At 37.8% G+C, this 24,424-nt stretch overlaps 1 protein-coding gene across 1 annotated transcript in view; it reads right to left on the reverse strand.

Moving 5' to 3' along the window:
- Window positions 1–4,058: 4,058 nt before the first annotated feature.
- Window positions 4,059–24,424, reverse strand: part of Mamdc2 (MAM domain containing 2) — a 169,453-nt gene continuing 149,087 nt past the window's right edge. The window contains exons 12-14 of the mRNA XM_046459469.2: window positions 13,687–13,946; window positions 5,239–5,323; window positions 4,059–5,100 (exon numbers count right to left, since the gene is read on the reverse strand). Of these exons, the coding sequence (XP_046315425.1) occupies window positions 5,036–5,100; window positions 5,239–5,323; window positions 13,687–13,946 (410 nt within the window). The 3' untranslated portion in view covers window positions 4,059–5,035. The remainder of the gene's footprint in view (window positions 5,101–5,238; window positions 5,324–13,686; window positions 13,947–24,424) is intronic.

A 24,424-nucleotide genomic window follows, 5' to 3' on the forward strand; every position in this document is an offset into this window, starting at 1 on the left:
GGATTCAAACTAACAAGCTTCTTCTCAGCAGAAGAAACAATCAGGTGAATAGAAAGCCTACTAATTGGGAACAAATTTTTACCACACACACATCAGATACAGCACTAATCTCTAGGAAATATAAAGAACCCCAAAATCTTAACATCAAAAAAGCAAATAACCCAATCAATAAATGGGCCAAGGAACTGAACAGACACTTCTCAGAAGAAGATATACAATCAATCAACAAATATATGAAAAAATATTCAATATCTTTAGCAATTAGGGAAATGCAAATCAAATTATTCTAAGATTTCATCTCACTCTAGTCAGAATGGCAGCTATTAAGAACACAGACAACAATAAGTGTTGGCGGGGATGTGGGGAAAAAGGCACACTCATACTTTGCTGGTGGGACTGCAAATTGATGCAGCCAATATGGAAAGCAAGTATGGAGAATCCTTGGAAAACTGGGAATGGAACCACCATTTGGCCAGCTATCCCACTCCTCGGTCTTTATCCAATGGACTTAAAAACAGCATACTACAGGTACACAGCCACATTAATGTTTATAGCAGCACAATTCACAATAGCTAAACTGTGGAACCAACCTAGATGCCATTCAGTAGATGAATGGATAAAGAAAATGTGATATATATATACACAATGGAATATTACTCAGCATTAAATGAAAATAAAATCATGGCATTTGCAGGTAAATGAATGAAGTTGGAGAATATAATGCTAAGTGAAGTTCACCAATCCTAAAACATGATGAATGTTTTCTCTGATTTAAGGATGTTGATTCATAATGTGGTGGTGGTGGGGTGCATGTGAGGATTAAATGAACTCTAGATAGGGCAAAGGGGAGGGAGTGGAAGGGAGCAGGTAGGGGAGTAGGAAAGACGGTGGAATGAGATGGACATCATTACCCTAAGTACATGTATGAAGACACAAATGGTGTGACTATACTTTATGTACAACCAGAGATATGAAAAATTGTGCTCTATATGTGTAATAAGAATTGTAATGCTTTCTTCTGACATATATAACAAATTAAAATAAAACATAAAATAATAAAAAAAAGAAGGCTAGGGAATGACTTCATTTAGTACAGATTATAAACTTCTTGCTAAGCATCCAGATACACCTGTTAGGTCTTTGAGACCTGATCCACATTTCTTTATTCAGCAAACATAATTATAACTTTGGACAGAACTAACGCTTTGAGGGAATTATGCAACCTAATGTGGAATTAAATTGGTCAACATCTTGAAATTTTCCCCAAAGTTTCCACTTTGTTTAGAGATTCTACCCATGGCTAATTAATCATTATGAGTAGAAAGGAGTTGATTCATTGAATTTTGTTTTATTATAAAATAAATTTATTTTCTCCATAAACCTCATGATATTTATTTTGCATAGTTCAATATTTTTTTGCTTTCCAAGTAATGTGACAATAAGAGCGGTATAATATTCTGAATAGACCAGTGTAAGGGTTTTGATGCTCTTGAGTGGAAAAACCTCTCAACTCCATGTAAGTAATGAACTTTTAGACACTCAAAGCTATAAGGGCTGAGTCTTAAGTTATTCCACTTTACAGCTGTGGCATCTTAAGTAATTTCTTTACTGTTTGATATTGTTTTCTTATCTGTGAAAAGAGCCAATATTTACATCTTGAGGGATCACAGAAAGATTAAACTCATTCATTCATTCATAAAACAATGTCTTTTTTCTCAGAACCTACTAAATATCGTATATCTTCCTGGGTACTAAGAATGGAAAAATAAAACAGCAAGAATTCTTACTCTTATAGAGTATATTTGAGATAAAATTTGGAGAAAATTTGAGATTCCTTATGCAAAATAAAACACTCTTGGTCTGGGGACAGAGCTTAGTGGTAGAGCACTTGTCTAGCTGCATGAGGCACTGGGCTCAATTGCTACTACAGTCAAAACAACAACAACAACAACAAAACCCCACTCTTTAAAAAATTAATTATTATATCATTGATGCAATACTTATGTCACTATAAAAACTTAAAAACATTTAATTGTGGCAGAATAGAGATTCAAATTAGAAAGTGCAGTTACATAATGAAGATATTCTGATAAAGAAAAATAATATAGAAATTGTTAGAGTCTGTAAACAAGTCAAAATAACACCTGGCATTTTGCCAGGGGAATGTTAGAGTTCGTAAACAAGTCTGGATGGTGCCTGGAAAAATGCCAGAGGGAGTGGTTTGTGAAGTAACACCAGCAAGCCATTAAGTGTGGAGATTCCTGATTGGTTGACTGATGTATCTAGTTTATGTTAATTAGATAAGCTGTGTGGAATGTATAAATACTGCTCCTGTCCTGCAATAAACGGCTTCCACTCCTGCTGTATCGATCTACACAAGTTATTCGTCACCCCCCGGTTATTTTGCTGCAGCCGGACTGTGGCAGATGGTGCCCGTTACAGGGAGCCCCGGGACACTCAGGGGTAAGTTGACGAAAAAAAGCTGCCTGTCTGTAGATAGGACGGGAGCAAATCTGCTCGTCCCTAGGCAGATAGGGCCAGAGGAAAAATGACCATTTCGAGAAAATGGAAAAGATTGATACAGTATGTTTGTGTCTTGTTTTGTCTCAGTGTATTGTATTGTCTTTGTGATGAAAATATGGAAGGGGTGAGAAGTAAATTTCTAAGGGAAGAAGGCACCCCAGTGGAACCAAGAATAGTTAGGGCATGTGTTGATAAGAGCCCAGGAACTCTAGTCAGAAAGAAAAAGAAAGTTCAGAAGAAGAAGGATTATCAGGAAAAAAGTTGCAGCAAAAGGCTATTACTAAATACTTTCTGTAACCAGAGGGTGCGTGAAGCGGAGAGGCGGCTGCCGAGTGTGCAAGCTGGTCACAGCGCAGCAAGGATTTTCCAAGAGGCGGTGGCGACTGGCCCTTCCCCGCCTCCTGGCAGGGGAGCTGGCTCTTCCACTGTCGCGAGCCCAAATCTAGACCTGACCTGGAGGCACAGTCTCGCAGGCTCTTGCTCCCTGTGCCCAGTAGCAGTTTGAGTCCGGGACACTCCCCAGGGCTATCTGGGGCTGCCCAGGACGCTACAGCCGACAAAAGACGCTACTGGCGTCCCTGATGTTTGGTCATTTTCAATGCCAATAACTAAGCTACAATGGTTCTCCGACACCTGGAAGCTAATGAGTAATAACACTATTAATGCTTATTTCAAATGTAAAAAACCTTGAGATAATGTACTAAATTGTTCAGAAGGTTGTTTTCTTAGTGGAATGCTACAGGATTTTCTTTAGCCATCCGGAGTTCCTGCCTTCGTCCCAGTGCAGGTGAAGACGAAGGTGGAAGAATTCCCAGTGTTGCTGAGAACCGGACTGAGATTTCAGCTGAGAACCGGACGAGACTTTGGATCAAGCTAGCTGCCTGCAGAACTTACCTGGACTGTGATTTAAGCTAGCTGCCTGCAGAACTTACCTGGACTGTGAGTTAATCTATTTGAGACACTACTTTACCTGGACTGAGACAACAAACTGTAATCTACAACAAATTGTAACTCGGTATCTTTGCAAATGGTGTCATTGCTGGTATAATTTTTCCAAGGGCTTCTTGCATGGAGCCATCAATTGGCTTGGTATTGTGGCATTTTGTATCCTCCCTTTCTGTTTGTAGCAGGTTATTTATGGTGTTTCTGTAAAAACCACTATGGTCGTTATTTAAATTAAACAAAAGGGGGAAATGTTAGAGTCTGTAAACAAGTCAAAATAACACCTGGCATTTTGCCAGGGGAATGTTAGAGTTCATAAACAAGTCTGGATGGTGCCTGGCAAAATGCCAGAGGGAGTGGTTTGTGAAGTAACACCAGCAAGCCATTAAATGTGGAGATTCCTGATTGGTTGACTGATGTATCTAGTTTATGTTAATTAGATAAGCTGTGTGGAATGTATAAATACTGCTCCTGTCCTGCAATAAATGGCTCCTACTCCTGCTGTATCAACGTACACAAGTTGTTCGTCACACCCCCCCCTGCTAGTTTGCTGCAGCCGGCCAGCGGCAGAAATGAGTCAATTACTAATCAAAGATTTTTCAAATGATCTTTTATTAGGTAATTTATAATTTCACAACAGCTGTATCAATACACAAACATATATATATATATATATATATATATATATATATATATATACAATTTTCCAATCAGGTAAATCAAAAGCAGTAGTTTAGTATATCTGATTGAATTCATATTACTCAAAATCTTACCAAAACGTTTGTTACAAAAATCAGTCAAATTGTTGAACAAATTTATAAAAATTATTGGATGTGTGTACATAAAAAATTTCAGGCTTGCTTTATTAAAAAAAAAAAGAGTGCAATTTCTATCCATGTGCTCATAGTGACTTTCAAAGGTAGTTTAAAGGGAGAAAAAAGAAGGTAGCAACTTATACAGCATTAATTAATACTGACTTACCCTGGGATTTCAAGAAAGATCCTTTGTTATCACATATGGTGAAAAATATTAAAAATTAATGCTCCATTTCTATGAATAAAACATAGAAAATAAGACTTCATTTTTCCTGTCTAACTTGTTTCCATGGAAAACTGCATTCATTCTGCAGATATTACTGATACCACACATTATTTACTTTAAAAATGTTGATGATCTACTTGAAATTCAAATAAAACCCCACAAAACCTATTCTCTCAATACATTCACTGAATGCAGATTTAAGTGAGCACACTCATTTTGATTGTGCCCTTTATTTGAATACTTTAAAATGACTATAAGCACATTTGTATTTTTAACTGGTACCAAAATTAAGATGAATGATCTATTCAAAACCAATAGCCTGTACTCCTAGTAACAGTTGTCAAATGCAAGGAAAAAAATAAAAAGCCCTGAGTCAGTATTTTTTTGCAAAAGTAATGAAAAGGATTGCTCTGAAGTCATCTTATAACTTATAAAATGATTAAGACCGTCCAGTATTCATTTGTTTCATATTCATTTTGATTGAAGAGAGGTACAACTTTTGTCTAATTAATCCAAATCAGATCACATTTTAATACTCAATTGCATTTAAATCCTCAGAATATCCTGATGATTGTTGAGTTGTATCTTCCACTTCTGTCAGGAAAGACATATAGACAAAAATGTTTTTTTCTGCTTATTATAGAAAAACATTAAATTGTAGTTTTATCATTTAAGAGTATATTGCAAAATCTTTTTTCAATCAAGCTTCTATAACTGGGAACATATTATTACCTGTACAGGGTCCTGCCTGAAATTTAACATCATCAATAGCAATATCACTTCTTATTGATGTTCCCCGAATGGCTTCAAAAATTATCTGAAAAATAATTGAATTTGAATTTAGAAATAGAGTAATCCTGATATAACTATGTTGGTCAGGGAAAGTTCAAGTTTTGTGGGTCTAAAGGCATAGGTAGTTCTTAGGGCCCTCTATAAGGAAAATGGTACAAAATTACAAATTCAAATTTAGGTACTTTAGTTTATTTGGAATTTAAAGACATTTTCAATAAATTACTGGACCCTTGGAGATTCAGATTCTATGCTCACCACCCCCCTTCTTTTGGCATTGGGGATTGAACCCATGGGGGCTCTACCACTGAGCTACATCCCCAGGGGCCCCCTACTCCCATGCTGCCTTTTAAATTTGAAATAGGGTCTCACTAATTTGCCCAGGTTGGCCTTGAACTTGCCATTCTTCTGCTTTAGCCTCTGAGTCCCTGGGATTACAGGCATGTGCCATCACACTTGGCTCTGATCCCTTTCTTCCCCAGAAATGCTTACCAAAAAATGCTTCCCAGTGCTTACTTGGGTCCCTCTTCCCATTTAGAACACTCTATTTCTAGAACCTCCCAGCACCCACATGGCCTATGAAAGTGAGAGGCCCTGAAGCTTAAATTTCCTTAGGCTCTCCATAAATCTTCCTTTGATACTGGTACTTTACAAAAAGACTTAATATGACTGTATATACACACTTATAAACAGAAAAGCATAATAATTAAATTTACCAAAATAATGGTTCATTTATCATGTAAAATACCAACTATCAAAGACACAGATCAAGGAGAAGAGGGAACAATGTCATGACTTTAGAGTCTGAGCAGAAAATAACTGATCAAATTTTCTTGTTCTAGGAAAAATAGATTACCAGATCTAAGGTTGCCCCCAACAATGGTTAATAAACCACTCATTACTTCAAGAAGATTTGTGGGTAATGAAAGTTGTTCATAAGACATATTTGCTCTACTCATTTTATGAACAAATGACTTCTCATTGGACTAGTTAATGATTTAAATTAAATTAAAAAAGAATGCCCTTAAACTAATTTCATTAAACCTCTTTAAATTAAATAAGAATATAAATTGAATAATTAACATGTTTTTGAAATTAATGATTTAAAATAGCTTTAGTGACAGACAAAGCAAACCAATGATCAATAAGAATTCTAAGGACATAAGCTGTGCTGGTTAATTTTGAATGTCAACTTGACTGGGGTAAAGATACCCAGATAGTTGGTAAAGCACTATTTCTGGGTATGTCTGTCAGACTGTTTCTAAAAGAGATTGGCATTTGAATCAGTGGACTAAGTAAGAAGAATATACCCTTACCCAGTGTGGGTCAGCAACATCCAATCTATTGAAGGCTCAGATAGAACAAAAAATAGATTCATTCTTTCTTCTGGATCTGGGACACCCATCTTCCGCTGCCTTTGGACATCAGAAGCCCAGGCTTTCAGGCTTTTGGACTCTGAGGCTTACACTAGCAGCCTCCCAGGTTTTCAGGCCTTCTGCCTCAGTCTAAGAGTTATACTACTGGCTCCTTTAGTTTTCAGGCTTCAGATTTGGATTAAGCTATGGTTTCCTGGTCCTCTAACTTGCAGATGATGTATCACTGGGGATTTTCAACTTCTGTAATTGCACGAGCCAATTCCTAAATGATAAATCCCTTCCCATCTGTTTCTCTGTTTGGTTCTGTTTCTCTAGAGAACAGTCGTTGAAACACAACCCTAAACAAGAATCCGTATAAATGGCAAGACAAGGTGGAGAAATGTCCCAACACATTTAGATGGGAGGACATATAAATGAAGTTAATAAACATTTTGGTTTTCTGAACAACAAAATCTGTTTTTTGACCTCTGCGTCTGCAGTGAAAAATGCAACAGACAAATTTTGATGAAATTATATTCTGAATAATATGTGATTTTGCCAAAATCTTGATTTCATATGACCCTCTCCTTTGAATTTTCTTAACACTTCAGTGATGACAATTTTACACCACTGATTTCACTGTTATATTTATAGATATGTAGGAGTATCTCTCTCTCTTTTTTTCCCTACACTGATGATGAGATTCACTTAACATATCTTTGTGCTTTAGAACTAACAAAATCTACCTGGTAGCAGCTAATGAACAAATATTTATTTATAGAATAAACACAATGAATATAGTATTAAATAACATATTTCCTTGGTTCTCAAATTGTGGGGCAGACACACTCAAGTACATTCACAGGAGTGCTCTGGGATATTTTGAAATTTAATGGGAAACACAGCAATATTCAACAAGTAGCAGACACTGTATGAACTACTAGTTCATGGTCATTCAAAGATTCAACATTAGATTGATCTATATTCCCTTTGATAATATCTTTATAGATAACATCTTATCTTTATGGTTTTGGAAGATGCTATAATTAAAGGAATCATTATGTAAAAATCAGTGTAGAACATTAAATGAAGGTGGCATAATAATCTGCTTTCAAAGTTTGAGAAGTTGTGCAACGCCTGACAGGTATATATATGCTATTAATAAATAATTGAGGTAATTTAAGAATTAGATAAAATATTTTTTCTTTTAATTTAAGTATTTTTTTAACAAATAAGTTATCAGAACATAAATACATATGAAGTTATTTGGACTTAGGTAATTAATAAATTGAACCATTAGGTATTTCTTTTGGTGTAGGGGAACAGGGGAAAATTACCAAGATGATAGGAATTATGAACAAAATTATTTGGAGACTAGGCTCTCAACTGAGTACCTGGCACAAAGGAATTCCTAGTAAATGTTAGGCAGTATAATTAACAATAAGACTGATGTAAATACTTCAGTGAGCTGAGAATTTGTCCAACACTTTGTTTCAATGACAACAAAATTTAAGAAACAACAGAGGAAAACACCCGAAAGCAGAGGGAAATAATAACCAGGGAATCCAAAGGAGATGAAATGAGTTTGTGTTTTTGATCAATAGTGAGTCAGGTTTTGCTTAGCTCCTCCCTTAGGAAGGAGCGTGATGAAAAATTTGTCATTTGATGTATTTCCTCTACAATGATAATCTGAAGACTGGCCCATTTTTGGGAGGCCACCCATATATTTACCCCAAAGGGAACAGTCTCAAGTGGCAGCAATGCAATAGGACTCTTAAAAACTACACCTGTCTGGCTTCACTCATGATGTGCACATTTACTTCCTTTAGCTCCATTTTCTTCCTTGAACTCCAGTCTCGTATCTACTGTTTACTTGACACATCCACTTGGATTTCTAACAGACATAAGAAACTTAACATGTCCAATATAAACAAAACCTATCAACTTCTCTCATCCACACAACTGTTCTTACTCCTCCAGATGTACTCTCCCTAGCTTTCCTTATCTCCATAAATAGCATAGACATTCACTGTAGCAATTGCTCAGGCCCAAAACTTTAAAGTCATCTTGACTCTTCTCTGTCTAAAACTCCACATTCTATACTTATGTTGTCCTGGAAGCTTCTGATGACATCTCACCCCCGCTACCAAGTATACTTTTCACACAGTAGCTGGAGTGATTGTTTCAAAAATATAATTCAGATCCTATTACCATAAAGGCATCTTACAGCTACCTATTGCTCTTGAAATAATTTCAAACTCTTTGCCATACCCTCCAAGGACTTCCATGATTATTTTAAAGCCCTTTGACTTTGTTACCTGATTGGTTTGGTCTCCTCCTCCTCTGCTTTAAATTAATATTATTTTATTTTATTGTGCAGTGGTGGGGATTGAACTCAGAGCCTCATGCATGCTAGTAAGTGCTCTACCATTGCTATATCCCAGCCCTTCATATTATTATTCATGGACAGATCATCATTGCATGCCTTCTCAGGGAACAATATATTTTAATATATGCATACATTTTGGAATGATCAAATCAAGAAGATTAACATATTTGCTGTATACTTTTTTTTTTTTGCAGTGAGACCTTTGAAATTTACTCTCTTATTTTGAGATATGCAATATGTTACTATTGATTATATAGCCACCCTACTGTGCAAACAGATCACTAAAATTATTCCTCCTATCTACTGGAAATTTTGTAAACTTTGACTAAGGACTTCTCATTCTTTTCCATCCCCCTGCCTACCATGCCTCATGGAACCGTCATTCTACTCTATTTCCAGGAGTTCAACTTGACTTACTGTCACCTGGTGCTACATTATATATTTTGGGCTTACATTTTTTTTAACCTGTATCCCACTAGAATATAAACTCCAAAAGACAAGAAATTTATATGTTCTATTTATTGTAGAATCTTTAGCACAGAACAACAAGTGGCCAAAAAATATTTATTAAAAATGAGATATTTTACCCCCAAACTACTGGAACTCAGTCTGGATGCCTAATATAGCTATTAAGAATACCAATTCTATTATGATAATATGAATTAGAAACTAGGGAAATTTGAGAGGGAATATAGTTTGAGAAATAGGAATATTACCTTTTATAATATGATATGATCATGTTTACAAAGCCCCTTCACACAAATAATCTCACTTGACTCCAATTCCATCTGTGGTAATGTCAGCAAGGCGGGAATTATTTTCTCATTTTGAAAATGTATGAATGATCTCATAAAGGATAAAAATTTCTCCAAGATCACTCAGAGCTTGTGACCTTAAGGCAATGATGATATTTTGGAAATTCTGTGAAGGCAGGAAGTACAGAACAGTGCCTTATAGAACTAGGCAGATCTGGGTTCAAGCTCTTGCCTGGCCACCTACCAACATTTACTCTTCCCCATCTGCAAAATGGAGCTATAGGATCAATGGAAGGAATGTATGTATAACAGCATTGCAAGTGCCCAACATACAGAAGATGGCTACTCTATGTGCACATGTGTATTTGCATTTCATTAGACCCTAGGATGCTTTGGAGCACCTAGTTCAGCCCAGTTTCCCTGCAGTCGTCTGGGATTCCTGAGGGAATCACTAAGTCCAGAGAAGATTCAAATCTGTTCCATTCTAAGCCAAGTGGGTCAGTCTGGAGTCTTGCTTCCAGACTGTGAGCTGAAAATCTCTAGGGTCATTTGATACCCTTTGAACTCGAATACCCCAAGATGCCACCCCATCTCTCTGTTTGTCTGCCCCCCACCCCTGTGCACGCGCACGTGCGTGCGCGCGCGCACACACACACACACACACACACATACACATTTAAAGGGACAAGCTACCAGCAGGTTTATGTGCAAGGCCCTGTGCCTGACCTCCAGAGTTAGATGTGGGAAAATTTCCTATTTTCCAGAACTTAAATCTTACAGTACTTGTATATCAATATAACTTGGGAGTTTTGAAAATATCAATGCTGGACTGGCAGGTATAGTTCAGTGTAGAGCACTTGCCTAGCATGCATGAGGGCTTGGAGCATTTTGCAATGCAGCATTGGAATGAAAAAAGAAGGAGGAGGAGGAGGAGGAGGAGGAGGAGTTTCAGTCAGAGCTTGGGTACCATCCCTAAAGATCCAGATTCATTTAATTCAGCATAGAGATTCTCTATCTTTTGCATGCATCAGAATCATGTGGACATCTTATTAAAACAGATTTTTGGAGTCCCAGAAATTCCCAAGTTTTTGATTCAGTACTTCTGAGGTGGAGCCTGGAAATTTGCATTTCTTTTTTTTCTTTTTTTTTTTTTAGGGCCAGGTTTTTGCTTTTATAAAGATATGGGTAATAACAGATCCTTCTATTCTTGGTATTTCAACTTAAATTTGCCTTCCTTCCTTCCTTTTTTTAATTTTTTTTATTAGTTGTTCAAAACATTACAAAGCTCTTGACATATCATATTTCATACATTTGATTCAAGTGGGTTATGAACTCCCATTTTTACCCCATATACAGATTGCAGAATCACATTGGTTACACATCCACGTTTTTACATACTGCCATACTAGTGTCTGTTGTATTCTGCTGCCTTTCCTATCCTCTACTATCCCCCCTCCCCTCCCCTCCCATCGTCTCTCTCTACCCCATCTACTGTACTTCATTTCTCTCCCTTGTTTTTTTTCCCCTTTCCCCTCACTTCCTCTTATATGTAATTTTGTATAACAATGAGGGTCTCCTTCCATTTCATGCAATTTCCCTTCTCTCTCCCTTTCCCTCCCACCTCTCATCCCAGTTTAATGTTAATCTTCTTCTCATGCTCTTCGTCCCTACTCTGTTCTTAGTTACTCTCCTTATATCAAAGAAGACATTTGGCATTTGTTTTGTAGGGATTGGCTAGCTTCACTTAGCATAATCTGCTCTAATGCCATCCATTTCCCTGCAAATTCCATGATTTTGTCATTTTTTTAGTGCAGAGTAATACTCCATTGTGTATAAATGCCACATTTTTTTTTATCCATTCATCTATTGAAGGGCATCTAGGTTGGTTCCACATTCTAGCTATTGTGAATTGTGCTGCTATGAACATTGTTGTAGCAGTGTCCCTATAGTACGCTCTTTTAAGGTCTTTAGGGAATAGTCCAAGAAGGGGAATAGCTGGGTCAAATGGTGGTTCCATTCCCAGCTTTCCAAGAAATCTCCATACTGCTTTCCAAATTGGTCGCACCAATTTTCAGTCCCACCAGCAATGTACAAGTGTACCCCTTTCCCTATATCCTCGCCAGCACTTGTTGTTTGACTTCGTAATGGCTGCCAATCTTACTGGAGTGAGATGGTATCTTAGGGTGGTTTTGATTTGCATTTCTCTGACTGCTAGAGATGGTGAGCATTTTTTCATGTACTTGTTGATTGATTGTATGTCCTCCTCTGAGAAGTGTCTGTTCAGGTCCTTGGCCCATTTGTTGATTGGGTTATTTGTTTTCTTATTGTTTAATTTTTTGATTTCTTTGTATACTCTGGATATTAGGGCTCTATCTGAAGTGTGAGGAGTAAAAATTTGTTCCCAGGATGTAGGCTCCCTATTTACCTCTCTAATTGTTTCTCTTGCTGAGAAAAAAACTTTTTAATTTGAGTAAGTCCCATTTGTTGATTCTTGTTATTAACTCTTGTGCTATGGGTGTCCTATTAAGGAATTTGGAGCCCGGCCCCACAATATGGAAATTCGTATTTCAGGTGAACCTGCATTTTAGTTATTGCTGATGCTGCTGATACCCAGATCACACTTCAAAAAACATGTGGTAAGGATAGAAGTATGAATGCTAGTAGCCTAACAAAATTGATCCATCTTCTCTGAAGGATGGTCAATTAAGTTCCTGAGCAACCTATTTCCTTCTGTAATAGACATTATATCACCATCAATATTATTCATAGAACTGTTATTCTTTACCAAGTTTCTAGACAGTTTATCCATGCTGAGCTAATTGGGCCTTTCTTGAATAATGGCCCATCTTCCTTCTGTCATTTGTTCTTTAACAATGCAGCACACCGGATGGCATTGCAACCTGGCCACCTGAGCTTCTGAAATTCCTTTAGATCTGTAAAAAATTATTTTTTGCTGTAAGGTGGTAACAAAATTAAACCCTTATTTTGGATTCCTCTTCCCAGGAAGATTTGGAATTTGAGCAGGCTAATGGCTAAGCTAGAGTGCTGGTCCAGGAGGTTTATTAGTCAGAAGCAAGGAGGGAGAAGAAGCTGGGGGCTTAGTTGGAAGTTACACTTGAGAATTCTACACAGCAATTTTAAGAACAATTAGGTATCTGGAAGTTATTTCCTCAATGTTTTCTGGGGTTCTCATGGTAGTCAGGTAAAATTGGGGGCTGTCAAAAGGCAGTTGCTGCTCTCTAGCAGAGACTGGCTGCCCAGCCCCATCTATTAGAATTTAAAAGGCTTTTTCCCATTGCTGCCCAGACTCCTTTATGATCAAGATCACCTAGAACAGAAGTCTTCTTTAGCACACGAGAGGACCTAGAGGGAGACCCAGGGCTTGAAATCAAGGCTCAGTTTCTTTCATATCAATCCACTGATAGGATCAGAGGCTTAAAAACACTTATTCTGGACCATACATACTCTTAAATAGAAGCTTAAAACAAAACCCTTACATGCATGTGGGTAGATGAATAAAAGATGCAGCTGCAACAACTAATTAGGCAACACCATATTTAGAAGGAAAGGAGATTTCGTTTTGGAGGTTTATAGGACACATGAAAATATACTTGACATTCATAATGTACTAAGATAAAAATAGATACACTTTCATGATTGAATTGCAGAAAAAATCACTTTATGCTAAGCTTTCTCTCCCTGTCTAATTTCTCATTCACTTCATAGATTTAATCAACATAGAGGCTAATTACGTTTACTCTTAAACGAATCTTCCCTTTATCTATGACCTTGAGAAAGGACAAAATATTCTCTTTGATAATGAGAAAAAGGAGAAACATCAGAAGCTTACATGCATGTTTTCCCTGCTTGAATCTTATCTCTTTTGGCTTACCTGGTGTTGCTGCATACAGCTGTACTCAATCAGTGCTCGGAGCCAGGAAATGCTCTGTTCACCTCTTCTTCTCCATAAAAGCGACTCTTCACTGTCTTCTTCTTTCTTCAAGTAAACACTCAGCAGGCCAGTCCCTGCTCCATACATGTGGTAGAAGAAGGTCAAGCAGTGTTTTCCAGGGATGCCTCGCAGAGGCTTGGACTGGAGATGTGCTTTTTGTCCATACACCATATGGGAGGCCTCGATGTACATGTAGTAGCCTTGAGAGAAATGCAAAGCGGGTATTGTTAAAAAGGACACAAATCACATTTTCTTCTTTTGTAGTGTACCTGGAAAAATGGACAACTTCACTGCCGTACTGAGAATGGGTTTTATATTCTGGAGAATGTATATTCTAGAAGAATAAATATGCTAAAAGAATTAGACCATAAAATGATATTATGGGGGGGGGGGGTGACCCAGGGGCATTTTATCACTGAGCTACATCCCCAGTCCTTTTTTAATTTGAAACAGGTTCTCATTAAGCTGCTGAAGCCTCACTAAGTTGTTGGGGCTGGTCTTGAACTTGCAATCCTCCTATCTCAGCATCCTGGGCAGCTGGGATTACAGGAATGCACCACTGTGACTTGCCATAAAATAATTTTTAACTGAATAATTTATAATTCAGTTTAATTGGCAGGGGGTAATTAACATATGAATGTTATATCACAAATATGATTAGCACATCAACATTTAGCTAATTCATGGACAATATTCTAAATGTTTGTCTTCCCCCAATTCATCTGTTGAAATACTAACTCCCCAGGTGATATCCAGAGGAGGAAACACAGAGGTCATGAGGGCAATGCTCCCATGAATGGTATTAGTGCCTTTATAAGAGACTCCAGAGATTCTCTCATCTCTTCCGTCAAGTGGGGATTAAGAGAGAAGATGGCCATCTATGAAGAAACAGGTCCTTCCTAGACACCAGATCTACTGGCACCTTGATCTTAAACTTCTCAGCTTCCAGAACTGTGATAAGTAAATTTCTGTTGTTTGTAAGCTGCTCAGTCTATAATAATTTGTTAGAGTGGCCCAAACAGACTAAGACACAGCCTCACCTTAAAACCTACTCCACCCTTATAGTTGCTCAGCCCCAAACCTGTGAGTCATGTACCACTTTCCACATAAGGGATTCCCATTGGCTCTACCTTTGAAATATGTTCAGTAGCCAGTCACCTCTCTTCTCACTGCCGCTACTGCCCCAGTCCAAATTACTATCATTTTTCCCTTGGACTAATGCAAAAGCTTTCTGGCCACAAAAATCGGCCTGTTTTTATCATCACCCCTTACAATCCAATTTCAACACAGTATCCATAGTGATCCTTCTAAAACAAAAGGTAAATCTTGCTATGCCTCTGTTCAAACCTTCCCTTGGTTCAGCTTTTCAGAGTTAAAAGCTGAGGTCCTCAGTTAGGATTGTCTTTAGGAGCCTGGACAATCTGGCATCCATTCTTGTAACCTTGCTGACTCTCACCACCTTTCACTGACTTACCTTTCTCCTTACTCCAGTTGCTGTACCCTGCTTTCCCTAGAGATGCCACCTCAGGACCTTTGTATGTGCTAATCCTGGATCCTCCCACAGTTCTCATGTTTTACTCGGTCACCTCCTTTAAGTCTTTGCTCAGATATTACCTTTTCAATTATGCCTGTTCTGACTACAATATTAAAAATTGCAAAAAAATGCTATTTCCTCATCCCCTGCATCTTAATTTATTATGTTTTCCATAGCATATATTTGCCTCATAACATCCTATGTAATTTTCTTATCTTTAATGTTTACCTGCCTTCCTCCTCTAGAACACACTAAGGCAGAGATTTTTCCTGTCTAGTTCACTGTCATGTAACAATGTTTGGAAATGGAACATGGTAGATGCTTGAAAATATTTGCTGATGGGTGAATGAATGCAGTTTTTTCACAACTCTAAGCCATAAACCAGTTCAACCATTTCTAGAACACGTGGTGCTGGGGATATAGCTCAGTTGGTAGAGTGCTTGCCTCACATGTACAAGGTCCCAGGTTCAATCCCCAGCACCACCACCAAAAAAAAAAAAAAAAAGTCTAGAACACTTGGCTTCACCAAGTGCACTCCTAATGTGAGAGGTCCTTGGAAGGAGACACACACTTGATTTGGACCCTCCAAGGCAAAACTAGAACAAATTCAAGCTTTTCCTCTCTTTCTCCCTGCCTTTCTCTTATTGGTGGTACTGGGGACTGGATCCAGGAATGTTCTGCCTCTGAGTTACATCCACAGCCCTTTAAATTTTTTTTTTTTTTTTTTTTTGAGACAGGATGTCACTAAGTTGCCCAAAATGAGTTCAGTTGTCCTCAAATTAGTAAATTAGTTCCACACCATGTGAGATGTTTTTTTTTAAATGAACACACATAACAGAGAGACAGGTGACCCAGAATTGTCTTTCCTTTAGTGATGAGGGCAGTGCACACCCAGTAATCACAATATGGGGTCTTAACAGGTTATTATGAGTTCCTGGAAGACTGGAAAACTCTCAATCACCTCTAGGATCATTTGATTGAATTCCTGCCTTGGTGAGTATAATACCCTCATTCATTCAGGCTTGAAAGGGAGCAGCTTCCTCCATCCCATCCCCTGTTTTTTGGACCATACACACCTCCACAGATGTGATTACTGAGGTCTATAATACTTTCTGTTCATTCACCTCTGAGTCTTGGTTTTGAGCTAGAAGCTATTAGCTAAGGTTTCCAATTCCAGAGATCCCTGTGTACCATGAAATACAAAAGAAAATCTCTACCATTTGACCTGGGTAACTGCTGCTTTTGGATGGCAAAGATTATGTCCCAGTGGGAGTCCCTTGCTGGGGCACTGACACCAGTCTAGTTTTCTTGAATAGTGTCGGCCTTTGCAAATATTCTTCAAGATATAGTTTATATTTTAAGGATTTATGTATAAGGCAGTTCTGATTTAGAGCAATCTAGACCAACATCTATACCTAAAAATAATTTTAACAAATTTGTCAACTGATCAGACTTTGCCCTCTCATGCACAAACAAATAATGCCTTGAGACTACAATTTTTTTTCTTTTTGACCTGCATATGATATTTCTTTTCCCCAGAAAACAAAAAACAAAAACACCAGAGCTTTATGGAGGGGCAATCTACCTCGCATATGTTCCAAAAGCAGAGAAAAGTCCTGTGTGTTGATAAGCTTTACCCCATTACAGCTTCAAGCTCTGTTTCAGCAAACAAAAGCTGTGGAGGGAAGCCAGGAAATCCCAGCAGCTCCTGTGTTCCTGCACATGAAAGATTCCAGCCTGTGAAAGGGATTATTAACTGGAGAAAACAAATGACTTTCTCTCTGTGGGTCATTGTTCAACATTCAAGATGGGTGTTCCAGTGGATCTACTGAAAGATCAGGATCCCATCTGTTTTTTGCATGGCAACTGTGATGTGTTGAGATGAACAGACACTAAACAGATCCATAATCCTGAACTTTGAAGCAGCTGTTCCTTCAGGATCATGACTCTCTCTTGCAGGGCTGGGAAGAAACCCCAGTGGCCTGAGTGAAGAGGCTCTGAGGAATGAACAGCTAACCGCATTCAGTAAGCTGGAAGAGACTCATAATCAGGGCCCAAAGACACCAATGCTCTGGGGAAATAACTGCTAAAGGTGTTTCTCTAAGGTTATTCTTTACTTTTGACTCATTTTAAAATCTTGTCATAAACAAGATGTTTAATGGGTATGGATTTCCAGTCTGGAAAAGTGAAAAGAAGTTGGGAGACAGATGGTGGTGATGGTTGCAGAACAATGTGAATGTACTTAACACCACTGAACTGTATGCTGAAAAATGGTTAAAACGATAAATGTTATGCATATTTTATGACAATTTTTAAAAAGGCTTATCAAAGAAGCCTTCTCTGTGTAAGATCTGATAATATCAGAAACTAGCATGATAAGATTAGTTATGAAAAGAATGAAGGACACTGGAGCTTTTGAAGATCTGGAGCTAATTCATCAGATGGCTATAGACCAGTTGGGTAGCATTGCTGCAGGTCTCAATGTCAAAACTGCTGCATGTCTCAATGCCAAAATTCTTATATGACAAGGATTTGAGATAGACTGCTATTATAATTCAGTTGCATTAAAAATAAAAAAACCACATTAAATACTTAGTTTTGATTTTCTTTTGCCTAACAGCACATTTTTATAAATTTAATTCTTTGATATTTTTGTATTATTGATATTTCACACAAGAAAGGAGTGTTCTTGGAAACGAAGAAGACTCCTGCCTTTACTTGGTAGCAAGCTGGAAGAAAATTTAGTTTCCAGAAATAAGGAAGATCTATCAAAACACTGAACAGCACCACATAAGAAAGTGATGGTGTCTCTTTCTCTGAAATTGTTAAGAAAATGACGCAGAGCTGCTTTTCTGGGAGGTAGTGGGGTGGGGGACGGCCAGATGACAATCTGTTCTGCTCACTGGGGACTCAGTGGGCTAGGAATCGTGACAACTGAAGTCGTTTTCTCATAGAAATGGGTAGTTATCTGTTGGTTTATTTGTTCTACTGTCATTTGGTTAAAAAATCCCTATAAAATTCAGGTCAACCAAAAACCAAAAAAGTTTACAAAGAATTCTGACACTGTGGCATCAGACAAATGTTAATAAAATTGCAATGTCCAATGAAACCTCAGGAAGTTTGATAAGACTTGGCATTATCATCTTGTAAATAAATACTACCTATGTCAGGAAACTTTCTCTTTCACAGGATAGAGTTGCTCAAGTAGATGGTGACAGGACCTGGATTGACAAATCCTTCAAAGTCCATCCCACCTTGATGCAAGTCACTTCTACTGCTTCAAATGTCTTTCTTAGTTTAATAGGAGTCAAATGGTGGGACTAGGCATTATTATCATTTGTCTTTGTGGTTATTATACTAGAATGACTTGTTCATCGGGTGTTTCTCAAAATTAGTCATATAAATAACACCTTCATATTATTTCTTGTCTACCCATACAACAGTACTTACTACCTGTGCTGTTATTAACTTTTTTCTTTAAATAGATTCTATTTTTCATTGCTTAAATACATTGATCTAAATAGGAAACTTCATATAAGCATAAAAACAAAAATTTACCCATAAATCTGTGAAATAATGGTTTTGATGTACTGCTCATGTATTTTTCTTATACATGAATATTACTTCTAATGTTTAAAATATTCATATTATTATCACTTGAGTTACCTCATGGTAATGCAATTTGGGAAACATTGTTGTAATGTCTTTTGATTTCTACTAAGCAATTTTCCTAGGGGTCAGAGGCCATGATTTTCTATTTTATAAAAGCATCAGTGACAAAACAATGACTCCAGGAAAGCATTACAGAGATAAACACCAGGTTTCATAAAAGACTCACTAATTGTAAAAATAATAATACCATTCGTTTTAGTTGAACTTATATATTATCAAGTCTCTTCATAAACATAATGTATTAATTATTGCAATCTTAAGAGATTAACAGGATATTACTTATTGTTGTTTTATATATGTGGGATACTGAGGCTAAGAGCTGTTATGCAATTGTGTTCTGCAGACAGCCGGGGTAGAGGCAGCTGTTTATGGTCTGACCACTAAACTATACCATGCTATATCCTAGAATTTGGAAAACTTAATTGCATCATCCCTTTAGTATGTCAGGAACTGTGATCACCTTGGAATTGCTACATCTGATGATGTATTGATTCTGATACACACACAGTAACCTGACATTTTTGCAGTGTGGCTTTTCTGAACTTATCTTTTTATTTAATGGGTCTATATTGACTGAACCTCTAATGTAGTTATCTGTAAAACAACTTATGTACTTCTCCCCTTTCTTTTTTCCCCTTGCATGTATTCTTTCAGGTGGAAATTCACACACCGTAAGGGTGGGGACTGAAAAGGTAGCATCTGTCTACAGCTACAGGTGTATCCTTTGAAAGTCTCAGAATGCATGACATTAACTCAAAAAGAACCCTCTGGTCACCAATGCCAAACAAATGAACTATAATTATTAAGGAGAAAGATGCTGTGTTGCTCGTCCAGAGTTTGAGTCTGTTGTCTCACTAATGTGTAGAATACGAAGTTCCGCCACTTTTTAATCCGCCATTATTTTGTTGCCTTTATTTGAAAAGGGGGTATAGAAAAGTTGTTAGGACTAAATTCAATAAGTCAACAATGCAGGCAATAGGAAATCTTTTCAGATATAATTTCATTATTGTTTAAAGTGTACATTTGATCATGGGCAAGCTTCTTGTTTCTCAGGTTCCAAGCAGATAATTATTAAAACTCTGTTGAATGGACTTCAGTAATATTTCAAATGAGAATGTTTCCTTAGCTGATGTATGAGGTCCTGTCTACCTCTGCATCCTAAAAATCTATTAACCATTATTAATTTGTTGAGTCATTAAAAGTTTTATTATTATTATTATTTCAGGATAAATCACCTGTTAAAGAGAAATTTCAATGATATTCACCTAAATGACATTACATTTACTACAATTTGCAGTCCTGGGAATTGAACCTAGGGGCACTCTACCATTAGTCCACATATCTATCCCTTTTTATTTTAGTTTTGAGACAGGATCTCTCTAAGTTGCCCACCCTGGCTTTGAATTTTCTATCCTCCTGCCTCAGCCTCTGGAGTAGCTGGTTTTAAGATGCATGCTACTATACCTGGCAATAAGTAACTTTTTTAAAAATATGAAGTAATTGTCAAAGTCATTTCTGTGCTAACTGAATTTAAAAAAGTCATTTGCAGTACTTTATTACTCTGATAGTTGATATGGATTCTTTGCTTGTCTAAACTTCAGTCAGCCTTCTAAATCTTTTCCTAGGCATTTCTGTATACTTCCTTATAAAGTCCAGTTTTATCAAGAACACTAAGTCAGGATTCCCCCACATCCCAATATTGACATTTGATCACACAGCACAAGTGATCAAATGCCTCATCTTCTACCATATCCCATGTCTGCCTTCGGCAAGAATCCTGTTAGTTCCATTTAACCAGAATTCACCTTACTCTTGATGTTTCCTTTGAGTAATTTTCCATTCATTGAACCCCTCCATATAACACCTTAGTTCTAAATTGCCACCTGCTCATGCTACATTCAAAGTTAAGCCTAATCTCTCTCCTCCAAGGCAAAAATCCTACAGTAGTGGTCCCTAGACCTGTTGTGGTCCTGAATAAAATCTCTCTTACCATGCTTTAACAATTATCATTGAAAAATGTTTTTCTATAACATAATTGTCCCCCATAGTCTCTTAGGCAGTTTATAGCCAAAGGCTGTGTAAATTTTAACATTATCCTATCACTCCTTGCCAAAGAACAGAACACATAATCTCAGATACCGCAAGACCTTGGGTAGAATAGTCAGAAAATATCAGCAAAAGAATACAGTTGTAAGAGGGCAGAGACACAAAGATTTGAAATGATTCAAATACTGTGATTGGTTGGCTTGTACCACAGAATGAGCAAATGCCTTCAAATTTTGAGTAAAAGAATCATGTTAAATAAGTGATACTAAAAAGTGAAATACCAGTGACAGCCCCTTCAGTTCTCTGAGTAACTTGTAAGATGTTTATACTCCACCAAGAAAACTTAAAGAAAAAAATGAGTAGTTTTGTTGTTGTTGTTGTTTTGGTGGGATGGAGGAGGGAATCTCTTTTGAAGCTGAGAGCTTTCCAAGCAGCAAGCACTGGAGGAACCAATATTCAAGAGAAAACAGAAGGTCAACAAAATGAGTTCAGCATTCTGTGGGCTGCTTTGAGACGGTGGGGACTGACCTCAGAGGCTGAGTAGAGAGCACCTGCCAAGGAACAGAGAAACCAACTACTCTCAGTGGGTTGAGAGAACAATAACAGGAGTCTAGGGGCTGCCAAAGCATCCAGGGCTTACAGGGCCAAGTTTTGTGAGAAGAGGGACAGAAAAGAGAGCTCATCACTTGAAAACCTTCCTTTGAGGCTTTTACCAAATTTTAACTGGCAGAGAGCAAGAGTCAAGAAGACAAATGCATATCACACATCTCACTCCAGCTAAGGAGGCAAAAATTGAAGTTTTGAGACAGACTAGGGAGGACAGCCCCTAACTAAACTCCAGAGTTTAGTTTGGGAGACTATATCTGGGGTGTAGAGAGAACTAGAGGTAGATCCAGCAAAACAGAAGTGCAGCACTACCGTAAGTTGACTCAATTCTGCTTGGACTGAAGGGACGACTTCATTCTAGTTGTCTATTTGAGAGTAGGCTGCATCCTCTCTGGGTTCTATAATTTTCATCCATGATGTCTAGTATCCAAACACATTTATCAGACATTTTAAGAAGCAGGTATAAGGGAACCAAACTCCATATGAAGGAAACAGGTATCCTACGTATGTAGTTGTTACACAAAGACTGTAAAATAATTATGGCTAATGATTTAATAATATCAGTATTTAGTAATATGTTCAAGGGGCTTAGGGTGTAGCTCAGTGGTAGAGTGCTTGTTTAGCATACATGAGGCACTGGGTTCAGCGCTAGCACTGAAAAATACACACACACACACATACACATATGTTTAAGAAAATAGATGGTAAGATGGAGAATTTTACCAAAGAACTTGAATCTATTAAAAAGCAAAATATGGATGGGGGTTGGGGGTGGGCAGGATGCAGCTTTTGGAACAGTGGCATAAAAACTTCTAAAAATCTGCTCCTCCATAAAAGTAATGAAAGCACTAGCAAAAATTGCCAAAATCAACTTTTATAGAGCTCCAAGAATTAACTGAAGGCTTGCAGCAATTCAAGACTGCCTGTTCAAGAAAAATGATTGAATCTTGGAAAGACCAGTGACCTCTCACTTGCCCTCATTCCATCCTATCTCTCCTACTGTGTGATAGACTTGAAAACGAAACACTCTACAACTAAGACATCTGCAGAGAACAGTAGTTGAGCAACCACTGGGAGGGGAAGAATAAATGTGGAACTTCCCAAAAGCTCCATTTCTGGATAATTGGAGTTGTTTGACCTGTATGACATCTAATTGAAGTACTCTATTCCCAGGGCTTGTCTTTCTTTAACCTGAGATGATGTATTGATTCTGACAGACACACGATAGCCTGACATATTTGTAGTGTGGCTTTTCTTTTTATTTAATGGACATATATTGACTGACCATCTAATGCAATTATCTATAAAACAGCTTTGAATGCCTCTCCTCTTTCTTTTATTTTCCCCCTTGGATGTGTTTTTCCAAGTGTAGATTGACAGGCTTTAAGGACAGGAATTGAAAAGATAGAATCCACTGAGATGCAGCCTAATAGATGCCTTTTCTTGGGCCCAAGCCAAGTGCCACTGTGTTCAGTCTTCAAGGCAGTGGCTTCTGCAGTCATTCCTGGATCACTTAGCACCCATGAGAATGCCACCCAGAAATGAGAGAGGCTTAGGAAGTCAATGCTGAGTGGACACATACCTCTGGCCAATGGGGGATACAAGTCTATGGACAAACACTTCTCCCTTTCTCACCCTAATTGGTGGTTGTGAGATATATTGAAACACAGCTTCTTAGATGTTTCTGCAAGAATCAAGCAGCCTGTTGGACATAGTAGTGGCCACATCAAGAATTCATCCTTATTTCAGCTCTTCTTCTTTTCTTGATTTACAGCCTTTGTAAAAGGAGCATTCTGCTTCTTGGAATCCTGTCTCCAAATCTCCTACAAGTTTACATTTTAGACCCCACTTTCTTGGGAATCCTGGCTGACAGTATATTACATGCCTGCCAAGTAAGATTACTTAGAGTCCCTAAAAGCTGTCCCACTGCTCAATGGTTCCTAATCTCACACCTGCTTTTCCCTCATCCTGAAATACTTCCTTATTCCTGATCATTCCTGATGAACTCCAACTCATCCTTTGAGACACTCCCAAGGGCAGCTAGCTATCCTATGTAGTTCCATCATCTCTAGCATTTCAGCATTATTGCTTTACTTGCTAAAATTCTGAGGCATTTGTGCATTATTTAGTGTATAATGTATAGTGGGTGCTTAGGAAATATGAAATGAATTGAGGGACCCTGGACTCTGTAATATTAATGAATGCTTCCCAGTTCTAAGATGTTTGATTCTTCTGTACATGTAGCCTCGGATGCTAGTGGCTTTAACAAATAAAGAGTGTTTGAAAGGTGCCTTTGTTTGCATATGCTTTAATTTTTGAATGGGTAGCACTTGTCACCTTGTGATCGGAGAGCCAATACATCACATAGCTCTCACCAGGAGAGACCAAGACAAAAGGAAGCCATTCTGTGTGTGTAGGTTATGCAACAGGTGCATGGGTTGTAGTGCTGGAGTTAAACATACAATACCGACACACAGACACTAGAAGTATCTCAGAAAAAAATTAGATTCTTTCAGCTGGATGAATGTCTAGAAAGTCCAAAAATACCATTGGTTTGAATATGGCTTTTCAGAGAGGAAACAAACTCTCTTTTTTCACTTCCCCTTCGATTTGAGGAGTGTTAGGGGTGAATTTATGCTGTAATGTGAAAAGATAATGTGTTTTTCCCATATAAGCTGTCGCAGTCATTCTGGGCCAGGTATGGTCTCTAAGTATTATGTAGGCTGTGAGACTCTGATGAGGCAGTGTGGATAGAATATGGTTATCAGAACCCACACGAACATGAAATTCAGTGCCCACTCTACCAGTTACTACTGTGTG

Source organism: Marmota monax, unplaced genomic scaffold (genome assembly GCF_021218885.2).
Source record: "Marmota monax isolate L192 unplaced genomic scaffold, Marmota_monax_Labrador192_F-V1.1 WCK01_AAM20220418_F8-fsc00059, whole genome shotgun sequence".
Lineage (NCBI taxonomy): Eukaryota > Metazoa > Chordata > Mammalia > Rodentia > Sciuridae > Marmota > Marmota monax.